Source organism: Rhopalosiphum padi, chromosome 2 (genome assembly GCF_020882245.1).
Source record: "Rhopalosiphum padi isolate XX-2018 chromosome 2, ASM2088224v1, whole genome shotgun sequence".
Classification (NCBI taxonomy): Eukaryota; Metazoa; Arthropoda; class Insecta; order Hemiptera; family Aphididae; genus Rhopalosiphum; species Rhopalosiphum padi.
In genome coordinates this window covers 40,680,939-40,698,592 of record NC_083598.1, presented here as the reverse complement: position 1 = coordinate 40,698,592, position 17,654 = coordinate 40,680,939, and the positions used below count along the sequence as shown (strand labels likewise).

The following is a 17,654-nucleotide window of genomic DNA, read 5'->3' as shown; positions in this document are numbered from 1 at the left end:
AATAAAGTCTATAGATTAGTAAAAAAAATTCTGAATTTGAATAAATGATTGTTTAATGGATTACGCGGGGTTGATGATGCTTGATGAATCACTCTGTATATACTGGGACGACCTTGAAGGTATTATATATTTATATTATACATATTATATACATGCACACTACGGCGTGGCGGAGAACATTAGTCATTTTTTTCCTTTTCTCGCTGTCAGGATGGCCACTGCCGTGCACCTTCTAAAACGCGCTTATTATTATTATACGGGAAGCCTAAGGCAAATTCCTAAACCGTAATTGGCCAATCGTGATCGAGTTTGCGAGTAAATATCACCCGTGGCAGTTATTCCCTCTCGCGGCATAGACGTTATATCGTCATTCGCCGATTCAGCGTTTATTGTATATAAATATAATATAAAATTATACTAATGTATATATTTATATTATACACATATTATCAGCATTCCTTTGATAAAGAAAAATAAATGTTACTCGTCTCACCAATAAATGTTAGCCTCAGCGTCATGACAAAGTTTTTTGGCGTTCGAAAGTTGGACTGTATATGCGTGCACACTGCACAGCTCGTCGATGCCGGTATTTAAATGACGTTTAGTTAGAACCGATACGATCGAATTGATCATTGGTCACGGCTCGTTAAAACGTCTGTCTATATACGTGGTCTTAATTAATATATAAAACAATCTACAGAGAGTCAAAAAAAGGAAAATGATCTGGTTTATAACCCACGTGCCAGTGTTCCAAGACAATGAGCATCGATAAACTATATAATACAAATATACACACACAATCTTATATTATTATATAAACAGTCTAATCTTCATTAGCTCATATTCGTAAGTGGTTTGAAGTATTATAATAATATGATGGGTATACCAGCCTGGATTTATATATATTTCTATATATTATAGTCTCAGCGACCGAGTGCGTTAACCTTGTTTAAATTCGTTTAGGAATCAAATGATAATATTACGATATAATATATACAATGATATACATGTAAGTAGTATTTAAGTTTATTATATAATATATAGACGGCTATTAGTAAGGACTCGGGACATGGACCTAACTCCCTCAAATAATTCTTTAGGCACAAAAAATTATTTAAAACATTTAGAATAATTATTGGGAAGTGTGGTTGTGCGAATTTGTTGTACTTTTGTAAATGAAAGCTTTATGAAAAAAAAAAATAGGATTAAATTCCACTTAATTTTCACTTATATTGGTATACATATTACAAGCATTATATACACACATGTACTATACATGATAATAGCGCAACTCTTCGTGACCCGACGAGTCAGAAGTTTATTTTTAAATCGATCTAAGTATGTACATATTTTTGTATAGTTGTGAGGATAGAAAAATACGAGCGAATCTGATGGGTTAGTTGAAAAGTTTACTATTAAAAATTTTCCTCTTTCCTTTACTGAGATCTTCGTTCAGTTTGACAGCACACAAGCTGTTTCGGGTTTCCATAACATGTAATGTCGTATACACAATAGACGCGTTGTGTATTATATGTCGTGTAGTATTTCTAACGATGAACTAGATCACACAGTCTGCAGTGTACATATCTAAGCGGACCGAAACGAATGGGTGGAGAGGGAGGCTGATGAATCGTAGGATTTTGCTGACACGCGGCTGACATATGTGAACATAACAGACCGATACTATATAATATAGCAGCTATATAATATACATCACGATCATCGGGAGGATAGGCTCGCAATAACAGTAATAATATAGATCGGGATATCGGCTCTGGTTGGATTGGAGGTCTTGGAACCGGTTTATCTGGGTACCAGTACCCGTGTGTATTTTTTTCATACGAAACAAAACAAAGTTAATAATTATATATATATTATAGGCCCTCCAAAAATACAGAAAAAACCTATCACGATCGGCACTCCCAATAAAATAACAGACAAGTACTTTTTCGGACGATATAATAGTTACGTTAGTAAAAATGACATAATGACAGACACGGGCCAATGAAAGTAATTTTATTTTCAACGTAACCTCGAAGGCACGATTTAATCATTCTAAATAATAATAAGAATAATACAAAAATATTTAAAACTCATATGGTAGTCAATTTTAGTAAAGTATTTTCAACAATGAAGAGCAGTTTCTTCAACAAAGTTTACAATAATACGGAAGTCTGATCTATCGATTTATGTAATAAATTATAAAAATATAAATACCTAGGTATATCATACTCGAATCAATTACAATAAATAATTATTTTTTAATTTTTTATTATTTGCTTACGTTTTTAATAATGAAATTAAATCATTTGCATACCTAAAAATGCAGTATATACCTAACATCTATTATTTATTTTTATAATTCACATCCAATAAAATGTAAACATCCTTACGTTCAATTTGCAATTACCTCTTTTATATAGGTATTTAATACCAGAGGCCAAGAGAATCAAATACAAGATAAATATATATATATAATTTATTGAGTACTAATATGATATCTGTAACAATAATATAATATAATATAATATATGGGTGTTGATGTATTTAATAGTATACTTAAAATTGTAACATAATACAACTTAAATTAAATGATGAACTTAATCATGAAATAAGAATAATAAGATAAATCAGAACATTATGCTTCTATTATTCGTATATTCTTAGCAATAATATTCTTGATTTGTTGAATTTATTTTTACGTGTAATGTACAATCTGGCTAAAAGTAATGAATATAACATGATGATAAACTTTTTTGAAAAAAAGAGCCACCCATTAATACGTTCTAATATACTATTTTTTTTATATTATTAATAAATCTTGTATCAGATCAACTTGCACTCTAAGCGACCATGGGGAATAATTGGTACTAAAGCGGATGTCAAATTTTTAATTAAGGGATTCGTATGAGTACCTAGGTTAAGATGATTTGTTAATTTAAATATTTAATAATAATAATAATAATAATAATAATTTGATTCAAGATAATACAGTTATTTATTATAATTGGATGATATTATTAAAATAAGATTTGATAGAATTACATTTCGATTACATCTGTGTAAATAATAAGCAATCAACACAAAATAATTTAAAAACAATAACTATACGATTTGTTTTTTGTTTATATTATATATATTATATACAGTAGAATTAGTTATTCATACCTGAGTAGTATGACGCATATATGAGGTAAGTACGTCCTTCCAACCCTTGGCTTCTTCTCTGCAAGCTCCTCTAACGAAGTGAATACTCCGATCGGAGGATGTAACGGCTAAACTGTGTGGATTTCCAGTCGCTTCGTCAGCTTCTTCCACGGCGACGGCTGTGAACATGTCCAATCGAGCTTGCGGTACGGTGTCCGGCTAAAAGGAAAAATGTATACATATAAATAAGACACTCTGTGAATATTCATCATTGATGCCTGTATATATTGTTATTACACGGGTAAGAAACTGAGGTACTGCACTGTCCGGAAGCCATTCTATTCTAACAAACGCCTACGTGGGACATTCGAGGACATAAAATACACATAACATGATGGATTATCGATGAACGCTGCAAGTCTTTGAAACAAGGTTGTATAGCTATATTTTGACATAGACGATGATGAAGAATCAATTTATCTAGTCACAATAGGTTTGTGCGTCTTAAATTTGAATAGCATGTAGATACCTATATATATCAGAATATTATCAAGAACATAGCTATACATATAATGACTTCAAACAAAACTGTTAAGGGTTTACGACGATAGAAGCAAACGTATAGGTAAATTTAAAAACAATATTTTAAAATTTGATAGATATAAAATCACACACGTAATAATTCCATACATTTAATTAAATATTGAAATAACACTATTTATTACCTTATTATGTCTAGAAAATAATTTAATGTTTACGATTGAATGGAATCATCATTCAATTTCCGTAAATGAGGTGAAGTGACCAACAAAATATTAATATATTATATTTTTAGGTAGGTACACAAAATATTTATAGTCATTAGTCATTATCTGCTTGAGATTTATTTTTAAAATTTTAGAGATGTGTAATGTATACCTAGCTATAGTATATTATTATTTTTACTTACATCCATGCGGCAAATACATTAAAATAAAAATGTCAAACAATATAATGATATAGGTATCGCATACCTTTGCTATACATTGAGTGTTTCGAGGAATCTAAATAAATAGGTAGGTATTTTATATTTATTTTAGTATTGAAATTTGAAAAACGATAGTACAAAAAACGGGTGATCTATTGAAACTTGGTATTTAATTAAAAATCTTTTTTTTATTGGTATAAATAATATCACTTAAAGACATATAATACGCACAGTGGTATTTTATTCTAACCATGTTTAATGGACCTGCAGCTATACTAAAGGAGTAAGAAGTATATTTGGAACTAAAATTATCATAAAGTTATAAGGTACGATGAAATTTTTATTCTGTCTTAACACCGAGCGTTGTAAAAAAAAAAAGGTATAAACTATAAATCGTTTAGTCATAAACATAAACGTCAAGTGTAATAAAAACCGTTAAAAAAGAAAGAAATTTGTATATACACACACACATATATATGTGTGTGTGTGTGTGTGTGTGTGTACACTGTACTTATTAATATTTAATATATAGGTACCCATCATGTTTATTCGTATTTGTCAATACGTTTTATTGTTAATTTTTTTCCCGAGAAACGAGAAACTACGTTTAGAAATACCTAAGTTTTTAATAAAAATTTATATACAAACACATACACGCGTAAATATATATATAGCACGCATTTACACAAAATTATTATTAATGTGTATAAAATACACACACGCGTGCAAAATATAAGTTAACTAATGCGTCCAAAACGGTGCATAATAAAATGATTATTTTTTTATGAAACATGTTAATAATAATAAATTGAAATCCACGTTTTGTAAATATTTTCTAAATACTAGCTGCTATATTGGATCGAATTAATACGTTTACTTAAACCTATAAATAATAGAGATAATTATGCATGTTTACAGTGTCACTAAGTAGGAAATACAATATGTATGTACCTTTTAGCAACATGTTTAACTTAAATTTATATTCAAATATATGATATGTATATTTATAAAAGAGATAGTCGTGGGCACGTGTACGATCACCCCCTCCTACGCCTAGAAAAATTACCGAATAATACAATACCTATAGAAACTTGATGACGACTGCAACGGCTGAATAGCGTAACAGCTAAATATGTTTAAAAAAATCAATACTATCGTTGTGAGTTTATTTAAAAAACAAAAATTAATTAACTACTAATTATATAAATATGTGCATAATATATAATATAGTATACCAAGCGATACTAAACGTACATGGGTAGTTGATACACTCCCCCACGGTAGCAGTAGCACGTCAGTTGCAGTATATATTTACAATAGATTAAAGGTATATTATATATTTATATCTCATAGATGATTTGATAAATTCGAAAGGTAAAAGCTCAGTAAACACGTTTAAAAAATAATCATCAAACAAACCTGTGCTATATATACGAGGATATTTCAATTTCTTGTGCGCTCAGAAATCGGTTGGTAAAACGTCTATAAATAATAATATATATACTTTTAAAAAAAAAGTTGAATATTGCAGATCGTGCAATATCCACATGTATACACAATAATAAAACAATTGGCGTCGGCAGTCGATCTTCATGATAATATACTATATTATATTTATATATTTTAATATTACCTACATATTATTATTATAGAATATTAGATCTAGCGGCGAAATCGCAACGAAGGCGTCTACGCCGCAACAATAGGACAACCACCAACGCCGTCATTGCAGATTGGACATGCAATTTTTCCCTCGTAAGGCACACACGGCGATGATTATTATTTTTTTCACATTTACAATAAAATAACTTACTATATAAAAAGACAATTATAATCATGATTCTTTATTATACGCCCAAAGAATATATAGATACGACTATACACGAATGATATCGGAAATGTCATCTAAACATATTATATTAAACGGTATAAATAATGTATATAATATAAATACATATCTATATATATATGAACATGTTCAGTGAGATCATTATTCTCTTGAAGATAAAATAAAAATAAAAATAAAATATTATGTGTATTATGCACCTACATATAAACGCAATTTAAAAAAATAAAATTTTAACAAAATACTTTAAATATAGCTATTTATAGTTGCGTATTTACTATACTTACTACATTATACATAATAATAAATGTGCATATACGTGTATTATACTAAATTTCAAAACAGTATACTATACGACGACCTTGTTTATACATAAAAAAGTGGTTTTAAAAATATTGATTGATAACAATAACCAAAATACAGTGGAACCTCGATACGTTTAAATTCAAGGGAAATACAATTTTTTCGACTTATAGAGGTTTCCGACTTATTAAGGTTTTTGAGTTATCAAGATTTTAGGAAAAAACTTTGACTTGAAGAGTTTTTAAAATGTATATACGTATATTATAGTTTTTAATTATTATATAGTTATAGTATAAACATATAATTACAATGTGTTTTATTATTGTTATTGTTTTAAAATTATCACTAAAAAATTATGATAAAAAATGTGATTAAATATTAAATTATTAATAATTTTTATATTTGATACCACCATACACGTTTAACCAATCGATCGCATCTGACAATATCGAAGGTACTGAAAATAAACCAAATGAAAAATACAATAATTAACATAAAATAAACGCGATTAGGTTAAATCATCAGAACGCACAATCTGATTAAACAAATGATTATAAATTATCAGTCATTATCCATCTATGTTCGGAACTCAGAATGTTCAAATTATTCATAGTTTTTCTTTCGAGTAATTGAATATTTTCACAAGGGAATGGCATGTATTTCGATTTATCAAGGTTTTCGAAGTATGGAGGTTTGACTTATCGAGGTTCCACTATGTTCATAGAATAAATAAATATAGAATACAATATACTAATACAGTAAAGGTATTCAGATTTTTAAGGATAAGTGGGGGAGGGGGTTAAAAAATGTTACAAATTAAATTATTTTAAACTTTGTGTGGTTTTTATACGATTTTATTATATTTATTATTACAGGCTAATTACATTAACATTTCAATATGGACAATATTATTATGAAAAACGCTATGGGAATTCGAAAATTCACTAAGATTGGGAATTATAAGACATCGATAAAAGCATAATACATCAACGCGAGTTAGCAGCAACAGTGTACTACAGTGCTGCTAGTCAGTTATGTATACGTCGTAAAACTAAACGATATCTTACAGAAATCCAATAGTTATATTTTTGATGAGTAGTGGAAATCGCTGGGAATTTAATCTTAACAGACTTCCGTGGGGGAATACATTTTATCTAAAAATGATTGAAATTGGATACAAAATTATAGTCAATGGTACACACTAGTTCAGTTATTATTTGTAATTTTTTTTATTATTTAACAATTTATAATATACTTTATTTATATATGTACATTACCTACAGTTACATTAATGGTAATAATAATTAGGCCGCGCCGTGCCTCACTACTGGTGTATTATAATTGACCAGTGTGTGTGCGGGGGCACAGATATACAATGAAATATATCCGTTCAAATATCCGATTTTTCGTTCCTTTTGTAATCTTTTGTCGAATATATTATTATAAGTTAACACAAATATGATTATTTAAGTACGCAGTTTTTATCATACTAGCAGAGGTCCGAACTAGTATAATATTAATATATTATTATTATGGTATTGATAGTATTGTGTATTTCGTAAGATATCGGAAAACTGCACATACGTGTTTTCAAGGAGAATATAATTACGTGCACCGAATCGGTGGACGGCAAAATATTTTTAACGTATACAAGTATAATGTAATGATATATAAAATATGATATTTTCATAAAAGTGTTTCGATATATTATACTATAGAAGAGGTGAGGTGAAAACGAGTAAAAAAAATACTAGCACCATTTTCCACGGTAGCCTATAAGAGGTGAACGGACCCTGTTGGGTTTCCGTGTTCAGTCGCTCGTCATCATCGTCGTGTGTACATGCAGATTTAATATTAGCCTTGATCATCATCAATACATAATCACGATAATAATAAAATAGTGATAATAACAACAACGCGTTGAAGATTAGACGATGGTTATATTATACTTGTATTATTATTATTATATAGCTGGCCGCACGGGCAAGGAGGCGTGTTTTTATAGAGAAGCAAACATAATAATATATGAGCACGTTTTGTGAGGGAATTTTATTGAATACGAATAACAAAATGAAAATTAAATAACGCGTAACTAATTATGCGTGATATTAATCATTACGCATCATACTCTTGGTGTATTTTTTAATTTTAATTTAGGCACACAGAGGTTTTTTAGGACATTTTATTAATCAAATATCATTAACCTGATCGTCCAATTAAAATTTAGATTTGATTTATTCAAATTAAATTTCATCGTTTTACTGTAAATTATCAATAACTAAAAATTACAGTATTTATTCAATACCTATATTTTAACTAAGAAACAAGATAAGTATTAAGTACATAAATAGTATTAACTACTGCCAATGAATGTAAAATTATTTCGCAAAATGAATAATAGCATATAGGTACATACATTCTTGTGAATGTTTTATTTTTTCATTTTACGAAATACTGACAAGAAAATATCTACAACTACTCGTACTTATAAAATATCTGATAATTAATTTGTATGGACAATTATTATATTATTGTTAGTATATATCTACATTAATAAATAAGCTCCAATATAATAATATATTAATATATTATACACTTTTTAATCATAGGTCATAAAGATTTAATGATAATAAATTACTCACAAAGATATCATACATAAAATAAAATCAATTTAAAGAAAAAACAATGACAAGCCATACATTATTATTATATTCAATCATAATAATATTGATTTAAGATAATAATTGTCGAACTATAAAATAATAAATACTTGAACATTACAATACAATAAATTCTAAGAAATTAAAAAACGTCAAATTCTTAATTCAATTAATATAAATAATATGATAGAACAATATGTTGTCTTTAAATTAATTCTATTTAATATGTTTTATGATATTTTATATTGACTCTTTCTTGTGAGCAAATATTATAACCATCTTAATACCTTTATGTTAATAACAAAATATAAATTTAAGCCTACTAAACATAGACACTGGTTATATCTAATATTAATTTTTGTATTAAAAAAAATTCATGGGTCGTTTGCCAAATTAAAAATTCAAATTAAATTAATTGTATTTTTTAAATTTAAATTAAAAAAAGGTGGGCAAGTGGGTATTGATCTGCTATATAGTAGAGATGGAGAGTAGGTCACTACAATGGATGTGTTAAATTTGAATGCAATGACAGGTATCTATCATTGTATACGAAAAACGATTCTGAACGGAGATGATTTGTTATTAATCTAGGATAATTAGTAGGATATATTATATTCTTACCTATATTTAAATTGTAATATTATATCGTTATTTTATTCGATTTCGTAAAAAAATAAATTTCATATATGCTCATACAATTTTTCTATATTGACGCTGGAGTATTTTTCACAGTTATTTGAAGAAAACGTTATGGAGAACCTTGGTGTTGGGTTTTTTTAACCTCAGATAAAAATTGCAAAAATTTTATGAATTTTCAACTTTTAAAGTTCATTGCAAATTTTCGTAATTTTGTAAACATTTGAACTTTTAATGCTTATAAACAAAAATTGTGACTAACGATTTTTAATTTTTTTTTCTATAATAAGAACAACTTATAACAAATCATGAATTAAATTTTAAAGATTTTTTGGAGTCAAATTTTTTTTATTGGCATTTCAAAAAAAAAAAATTTTAAAAAATCGAAAATTGCAATGGTCTATAAATAATTAAATCAAAAAATCAATTTTGTTGAAAAGTGATTATGCGTAGAAATTCCCGTTTTTCCGTTACTTTTCAGGGTTTTTCCCGACGCTATTAAAAACGACTGAACATTTGTTGACACCCTAAAATACCAACTAGATTCAATTTCCTTTTTAAAGAGGTGTTGAAGTAAAAAATCAAAGCACTATTACTACTCCAAAACGAGATGACAAACACAAAAATAAAAAACACACACATCATTGTAAGATCAATACATTCATCACTCCGTTCAGAATCTAATAACAAATAAATTAACAGAATAGATAAATAAAAAAATTGAGGACAATATATATGTTATATGTTCATATATAAATACAGTAAGAACTTTTACATAATATAATTGTGGATTATAAAAAATAAAAAATTTAATTTGTGATAAAAGCTGCAGTATACAATATAATCACAAATCACAATATACATGCACTTTGGGAAAATGTTCGTATTCAGATCAGATATAAGTTTGAGTTCGTGATACCAAATGTGTAAAGTATTTGTATGGAAGTATTTTAATACTTTTTTGTGTTTGAAAAAAATAATATTCGAATACAAATTCTGAATTTGTTTTTTTAATATTTTTATTTTATATTTTAATACTTTTTTTAAAAAGAAATGTATTTGTATTTATAATTTATAAACCTGGCTGTAGTGGTCATTAAAAACATGAAATTTAGCATGAACACGAAAAACTTGATATTAAAGTTTTTTTTTATTATTTCCATAATGTAAATAATATAGCATCAATAAAAGATAATAAATAGTGTTAATAATTAATATATGATTGTAGTCAATATTTTATTTAAATTTAAAACATTGTATATTAGGTAAAAAAAAATTAAAAAATAATATTCTCAGAGTATTATTCAGAGTAATAATAATTTGAATAATTTTTCAAAAATTCAAAAATATATTTTGAATAACTGTTACCATTTATTCTATTACATAATAAAAATATTCTTTACAATGTTAGCCAACATAATTTTAAAATGTAAGAAATATATATTACGTAATATAGTGGAAAAACTAATACCAATTTTATAAGATCACTTAACGTTGTTAAAATAAATTGCAATTATCCTGTTTTAGTAATAACTAAAGTTATAACCACAAATAATAATTAAGCAAAATGCACATTTTACTCTCTCTTTAAATACGTATATAAGTTGTACTTTAAATTTCGAGAAAGTGAAACGTCAAGTTGACAATTTGAACTATGCTACTAGTGTTAGTAGTAGTATATACTACTACTACGACGTACTCGTATCACCTGTTTTTGTATTCACATTTCATATAATCGAATATCGTTATAATATTGGTATTATAAGTGTATAAACAACTATAAAATGCGGTTAGATATATTTAAGCGAAACGAAGGAAATTAGTCGACGAACCGAAATGTTGAGGTTTTAATCAGATAAAGAGGATAACGCAAAAGACACTACTATTTCACATATATAGACCGTGTCGAAAACGCTCTTACTTCGGGAAAAGTTATTAGTTTCGATTTCAATTATATATACCGCAGCTGCAGGTATGTTGAAATTCTAAATATTGTTTTTACTTTATTGTTTTTTAATACACATTGCATGTTGCTTAACGACTTCTTAGTAAAATACCTAAAGAATATAGTGAATAGTTTAGAGGCTGTCATCACAATAATGTGCTTGTTGAAATTAAATATAAATATTAGAGTTTTATTAAAATCTTTGGGGTCAGTAGTTAGCACTAATTATTTTATTTCTAAAATACCTTATACTAAATTGTACAAGTGAAGAAGTATGTTTAATTTTTAAATTAATAAATATCAAAACTTTACAAGTTTACAGTTATGTTTTATATAATTAGTTAGTAAAATAATAATACAATTTCCAGTAGATATTTTCTTTTACTTATTTTTTTAAAAGCTTTTCGTGTTTAAAATGAGAACGAGAGGCTATAAGTGTAACTTCGTTAGATACCAATACTTTATTGCATTCTCCTAAATTATATTAATTATTTATATTTTTATATTTTTTTTATGTTAAGCTAACATGTAAAGCCTATTAAAATTCAAAGAACATAATATATATATTTATTCAAGATGAGTTCTTATTTAATGTTAAACGTTTATTAAGACACGGCAATTTCCAACAAACGGTAAATTCTAAACCAACAGTTAGTCAAGTCAATTTCAACAATTTTGTGTTTAGCCCTAAAAAAAATGTATTTATCAGACCGTAAATTAAATGTTTAAAGCACAATTTCCTCGAATAGCGTTAATATAATAATTGAGGTTGAATTTCATATTTTAAACATTTTAATGTCTGCTTAATAATTAATAACAAATGTTTTTTTTTTGATCTTGCTAGATCTTACTATCTTTTCAATTGTTGGTATGCTCAACTACACCCAGTTAAATTTTAAAAGTTATGTAAGAATATATTTGATTAATTCAAAGTTCATATATTTTAATTGTAAGCGCTTTATTGATATTTGAATTAAATAAGTACAAGCTTATTTTTGATAGTTAATAATATATAGCCGACATAGTTATAAATGTAAATTAATTATAACTATGGGTTATTGCATTAATTATAATTAATAGGTACTTGGACATATTTTCTATACATATACCCTCGATATTGTTCTAAGAGTATATTAATAAAATTAAGTTTTTGTTAGTCTTCGTTTAGCGGTTCCAACCATATTTTTTGAAAATACCAAAAATATTTTTGTTGTAGATTGGTGAATAATATTTTTAAAACCATGAATTATATTTAAACTCATATTTTACGGCATTTTATAAATGTACTTCACGGCAATTTTGAAAGTATATCTAAGTATACTATCAAGGTATCAACATAATTCTGACTAACTGCCAATTTGCGTCGTTAATAAAAAAATCTTTGCATATTGACATATATATAGTTAATGTTATTTTTTTAAATAATACAGAAAAATTCAACAATAAGATTATGCAATATTTCAAAATAGTAGATTTCTAATAATATAAACGAGAAACACTGTGAAGTACATATAATTACCAAAAATAGAGAAACATTAATTACACGATATTGTAGTGTGGTTGTCTGTTGATAATTATATAATATAATAATAATATATATGTCAAGAAGCACTATTTACTCGAATAATATCTAGTACCTACTACCTAGATAGTAACAATAAAAAGTGACGTTTTCAGAGATTTGTAATAAGTCATATACTATCTACTACTACTACTGTGTTATATTTTAAATGTAAAACACAAAAAGTAGGTTCTTAGTTAAATAATTACTTATGTAAATATTCGTGATCATACGACTAATAATATAACCTGAACAAAAAACAACGTTCAACGATGAACAAATACAGTGAAATACACACCCCCAAAACCTCGTCATATATACTATAATATTATTCACTTGGGGCGGGTGGTTCACACATGTTTTTTATGATTTATTGCGCGTTGAGAAGATAAAGATAGATGCGCGTCTACTTAATATAAAAACAAATAATATAGTGCGGTATAGTACGCGGTACCCTCGTACATAATATAAATCGTAATAAAGCAGTGAACGTGGTTATAATAAAGCCAAAAGTGTGTAATATTTTTATTTTTTTTATTTATGTTATTTTGTTTTTATTTTATTTTTTGCTCACACATTAAGGCGGTGATGGCGTCTTGCTATATCAGATACAGACTAAGGGTCGTCGGGTCGTCTATACATAACGCATATTATAATAAAATACTCCAAATTGATATAATATAATAGGGTGCGGTATACATACGTAACGACAAGGCTTATAGTAATAATAATTAATAAGTAAAACTCGAGACGATTATGAAATTGCATTAGAGTTATAAAATATTAAAGACTGCAATTTAAGATTTAAAAACATAGGAAATAATCATAGTTTTCGAATTAATATAAGTATTTTTTGCTTTTGATTATTCAAACAAATAAAGTTATTCAATGTATTATAATATGCCAAATATCTAAATGTGTTAAAATATGGGTATATTCCGTACTAGCCAACGGAATACTGAATACTGATAATTGATTGAAAAAGTATATATACTAAACACTATATAACATTATACAATTTTTGTTATTATCTCCACAAAGCCAAACAAATTATACATATTGTATAAATTGTAACACTTTACTGGATGACAATACAAATAAAATAAAAAAAAATGTATTATAATAATACAAACATTTTGATTAGGCTTATATTCAATAGTAAATATAAGAAACATAAATAGAAAAAATATTGTCATATCCGCACATGTTAATGTCATACAAATGTATAGGTACACATAACAAATTTGAATTCAGTAGAAATAATTTTATGCCAATACAACATGTTTTAATATTTGAGTTAACTTGTTATCAAACTTAAGGTATATTTACTGTGTTTATACGTCGGTTTTCTACGTTGTATTATATAAGCAATTTAAAATTTTAATATTTTACATTTTCATAACTTGTTTAAAAATTAAAATATCGTAAACAATCACGAATTAGATGTACAAATAGAGTCTTTACTTTAATTTTATAATAGATAAATTCCCTCTAATATTAAAGAATAAAGTTTATAACATAAAATTGGATCTGATGAACTCGGAACTTGATAGGTATATTATGTTGTACGTTTGTAACAAAACCAATATTCATTAAATATAGTGGGATGTATTCTAAAAAAAAAATCACAATAATTCGATAATAGTTTCTTTTGCCGACGAACTTCGAACTATATATTATTATCTAGATTTGTCTGCTATTACACGTTCGGACAAAACACAACGCGGTGGCGGGCGCAAACGAGAGACGTAAATATGTGTGTGTGAGTGTGGCGGGCGGCGGCACATCTCATCACACACACAACACATACACACGTACACGCGGACACGCATATGTGTGAGGGAATGCGGTCGGGGCCCGGGCCGACGACGAGGAGTTAGTGCACATACATATACGACGACGCGCGGCACACAAGGTAGATGACCTTGGGATACGACCTCCATCGGGCCAGGTGAATGTTTGTATAATAATATTATTATATTATCCGACGTGTATACGGATAATAATAATATGTATCCCACCACGACGATGATGATTTTCGGGTAAACGATGGCGGCGACGACCAAATAGCCGATGGGGTAGATGGTGCGAGATGTAGATGCAGAGATTGAGATTAATCGTGAGAGAGTGAGAAGACGATCGCGCTGCACCATTGATCGGCCCTGTAGATTCGACACGATTATATTATTGGCAAACTATCGACGGACACACATTCCTCAACAACCGCACCCTTATTTGTTATAGCAGTATGAATACATCACGACAGTTACGAGTTACATTTTATTGTCGATAGGGGTATTTTTTATAACTCGATATATTAAAATCACGTATTTCAGTGTATACGGAGATTGAGAGACCTATAAAATAGTAATATATGGTTTTTCTGTGCTACACGTACAATACAGGGATCTGTATCATATAACAAAGATTTAAGACATAATAATAATAATACATTATACGCGTTTCAAATCGATTAGCCTCTCTGTCGCCGTCACCGAAACCACAATCATACCTATACATAATATATAATAGATTGCTGCACGGATGTCCGGGATACAATACAATTATATTATATACTTATACATTTTATAATACATATATTTCTATACTCTACTTGGAATAGTTGGAATATAGGCATCTTACATATCTACACAGAAAATATTTCGTAAATATTATATTATTATAAATAATTAGGAATATTATATCCGGAGTTCTAATCGACACGCCTGATCGTGGCGGCCGCAGTTAAAGAATAATGCACTTGTCTTATAGAGTAGGCACTGGTTATATTGTATGAAATTTTAATTACACCATTTTTATTTTTTATTTCCTGTATGGGTGGTTGTATATTATACATATTATGTATTATACCTATAAAAGATCGGATGTCATATTGACGTACCGACGTTATTCTGACTACAACAAGGCCAACTGCATTAACCAGTGACCACGATTGATTAATTTTTAATGTAATATACGCGTTTTAAACCACAATATTTCAACTACCTACAACTGTAAGTACGATTTATGTAGGTAAATATATTTTTCGTCAATACTGTAACATTTTTTTTCCAATACAACTTTGTTTCGACAAAAATGTTTTTAATTAGTATTAAGATAATACAAAGTATGCAATATAGCTAGAATTTAATTATTTTTTGATTTATGAAATTAAAATTAAATTACTTTTGAATAAGTAAACAGTATAAGCATTAAGCACTATATAACGAGTCTCGTACAAACAAGTTATTAGAAATATAAAATGAAAATAATTTTAAATAAGTTATTATTACAGACTATAATAATTAAAGAATGACTAATCATTATAATATAATGTATTTGAATCTAATATCAATTAGTATTGTATACACGAGAATTTTGTTAAATACCATTATACTACAATCTTATATGTAAACCATGTGAAATACATTTATTTTATTATATACTTATATTTATTTTCTTCGTGTATTCGTGTTAATGATATTATTAACGTTTTTTAAAATGAAAACTATTTTCTGAACGCTTTTTGAGATTGATTTACTATAAATATTAATTTTTAAGTCTTAAGTAGGTATTTTTTTTAATATTATTTTTAATATTCTTAACTGTAAAAAGCAACACCGTAATCTATGCTATTACCATATTAGACATTATTCATACCCAAAAAAAAAATCGAATACATGTTTATTGCTTTTATAAGTTTGAATACGTGAACTGGAAATATGAGCACATACAATTTTGTTTCGAGATTTCTGCTTGATTAGGTAATTAAATGAACAAATTTTTTACTACTAATAAGTAAAGAAAACTTCGTAATGTTGGACTATATAAATTCGTGAATCGTGGGTACTTATTGCTGCAGGGTTTATAACGCGAACGACAGAATGTCTATAAATACGCTACATATTACATATATAATATACATATATGTGTGTGTGTGTGTGTGTGTGTGTATGTGTGTGTATAAAGCCCCGGACAATGCCAACAATTTCTCCAGCTGTCGCAGACCATATGGAAACCATTATAAATAAAAACTCGCAATGAGCTCATACGTTTTGTGGCCTATATGAGATACGTTTAAGTATAGAAACACTCACATGTTCGTCCAGCGAATAAATCAGTTCTCCATCGTCGAATAGCACGAACCACCTTCTCTGCCATCTCTAAAAAAAAAAGATATAATTAAGTGATTACTATATGCTTGAGTCTGGCTCCAATTAATTTGCTTATGTTTAAGTGAAAAAAATATGTATTAATAGTCAAAATTCAAGGTTTTATGGTTAATCATTCAAGTCGAACTATAGTTTTAATAAAATATTCATTGTTAAATGATGATTATAATATTTAAGTTAATCTATTAGATGTTGATCAATCTATGGGTACAATACTATACAATGTTTGAAATATCATGTGCAGTTATTCACACGCAAAATTAACAGATTGGAGATAATGGTGTCAAATTCAGTCCTAAGGGAACGCAGCCACGTAGGTGACTATCCCAATACCGTTAGACTAGGTAAACGCTGAAAAGAAAAACCAAATCATTCGATATTCTTATAACAATACACTGCAGTGATGGACGAGCCTCA

At 27.6% G+C, this 17,654-nt stretch overlaps 1 protein-coding gene across 2 annotated transcripts in view; it reads right to left on the bottom strand.

Annotated features, from left to right (window-relative positions):
- LOC132923174 (protein outspread-like) overlaps positions 1 to 17,654 on the bottom strand; it is an 86,211-nt gene that overhangs the window by 36,827 nt on the left and 31,730 nt on the right. For both annotated transcript variants that reach the window (XM_060987023.1, XM_060987024.1), the window contains exons 3-4: positions 17,163 to 17,228; positions 3,169 to 3,366 (exon numbers count right to left, since the gene is read on the bottom strand). In XM_060987023.1, coding sequence (XP_060843006.1) covers positions 3,169 to 3,366; positions 17,163 to 17,228 — 264 coding nt within the window. The remainder of the gene's footprint in view (positions 1 to 3,168; positions 3,367 to 17,162; positions 17,229 to 17,654) is intronic.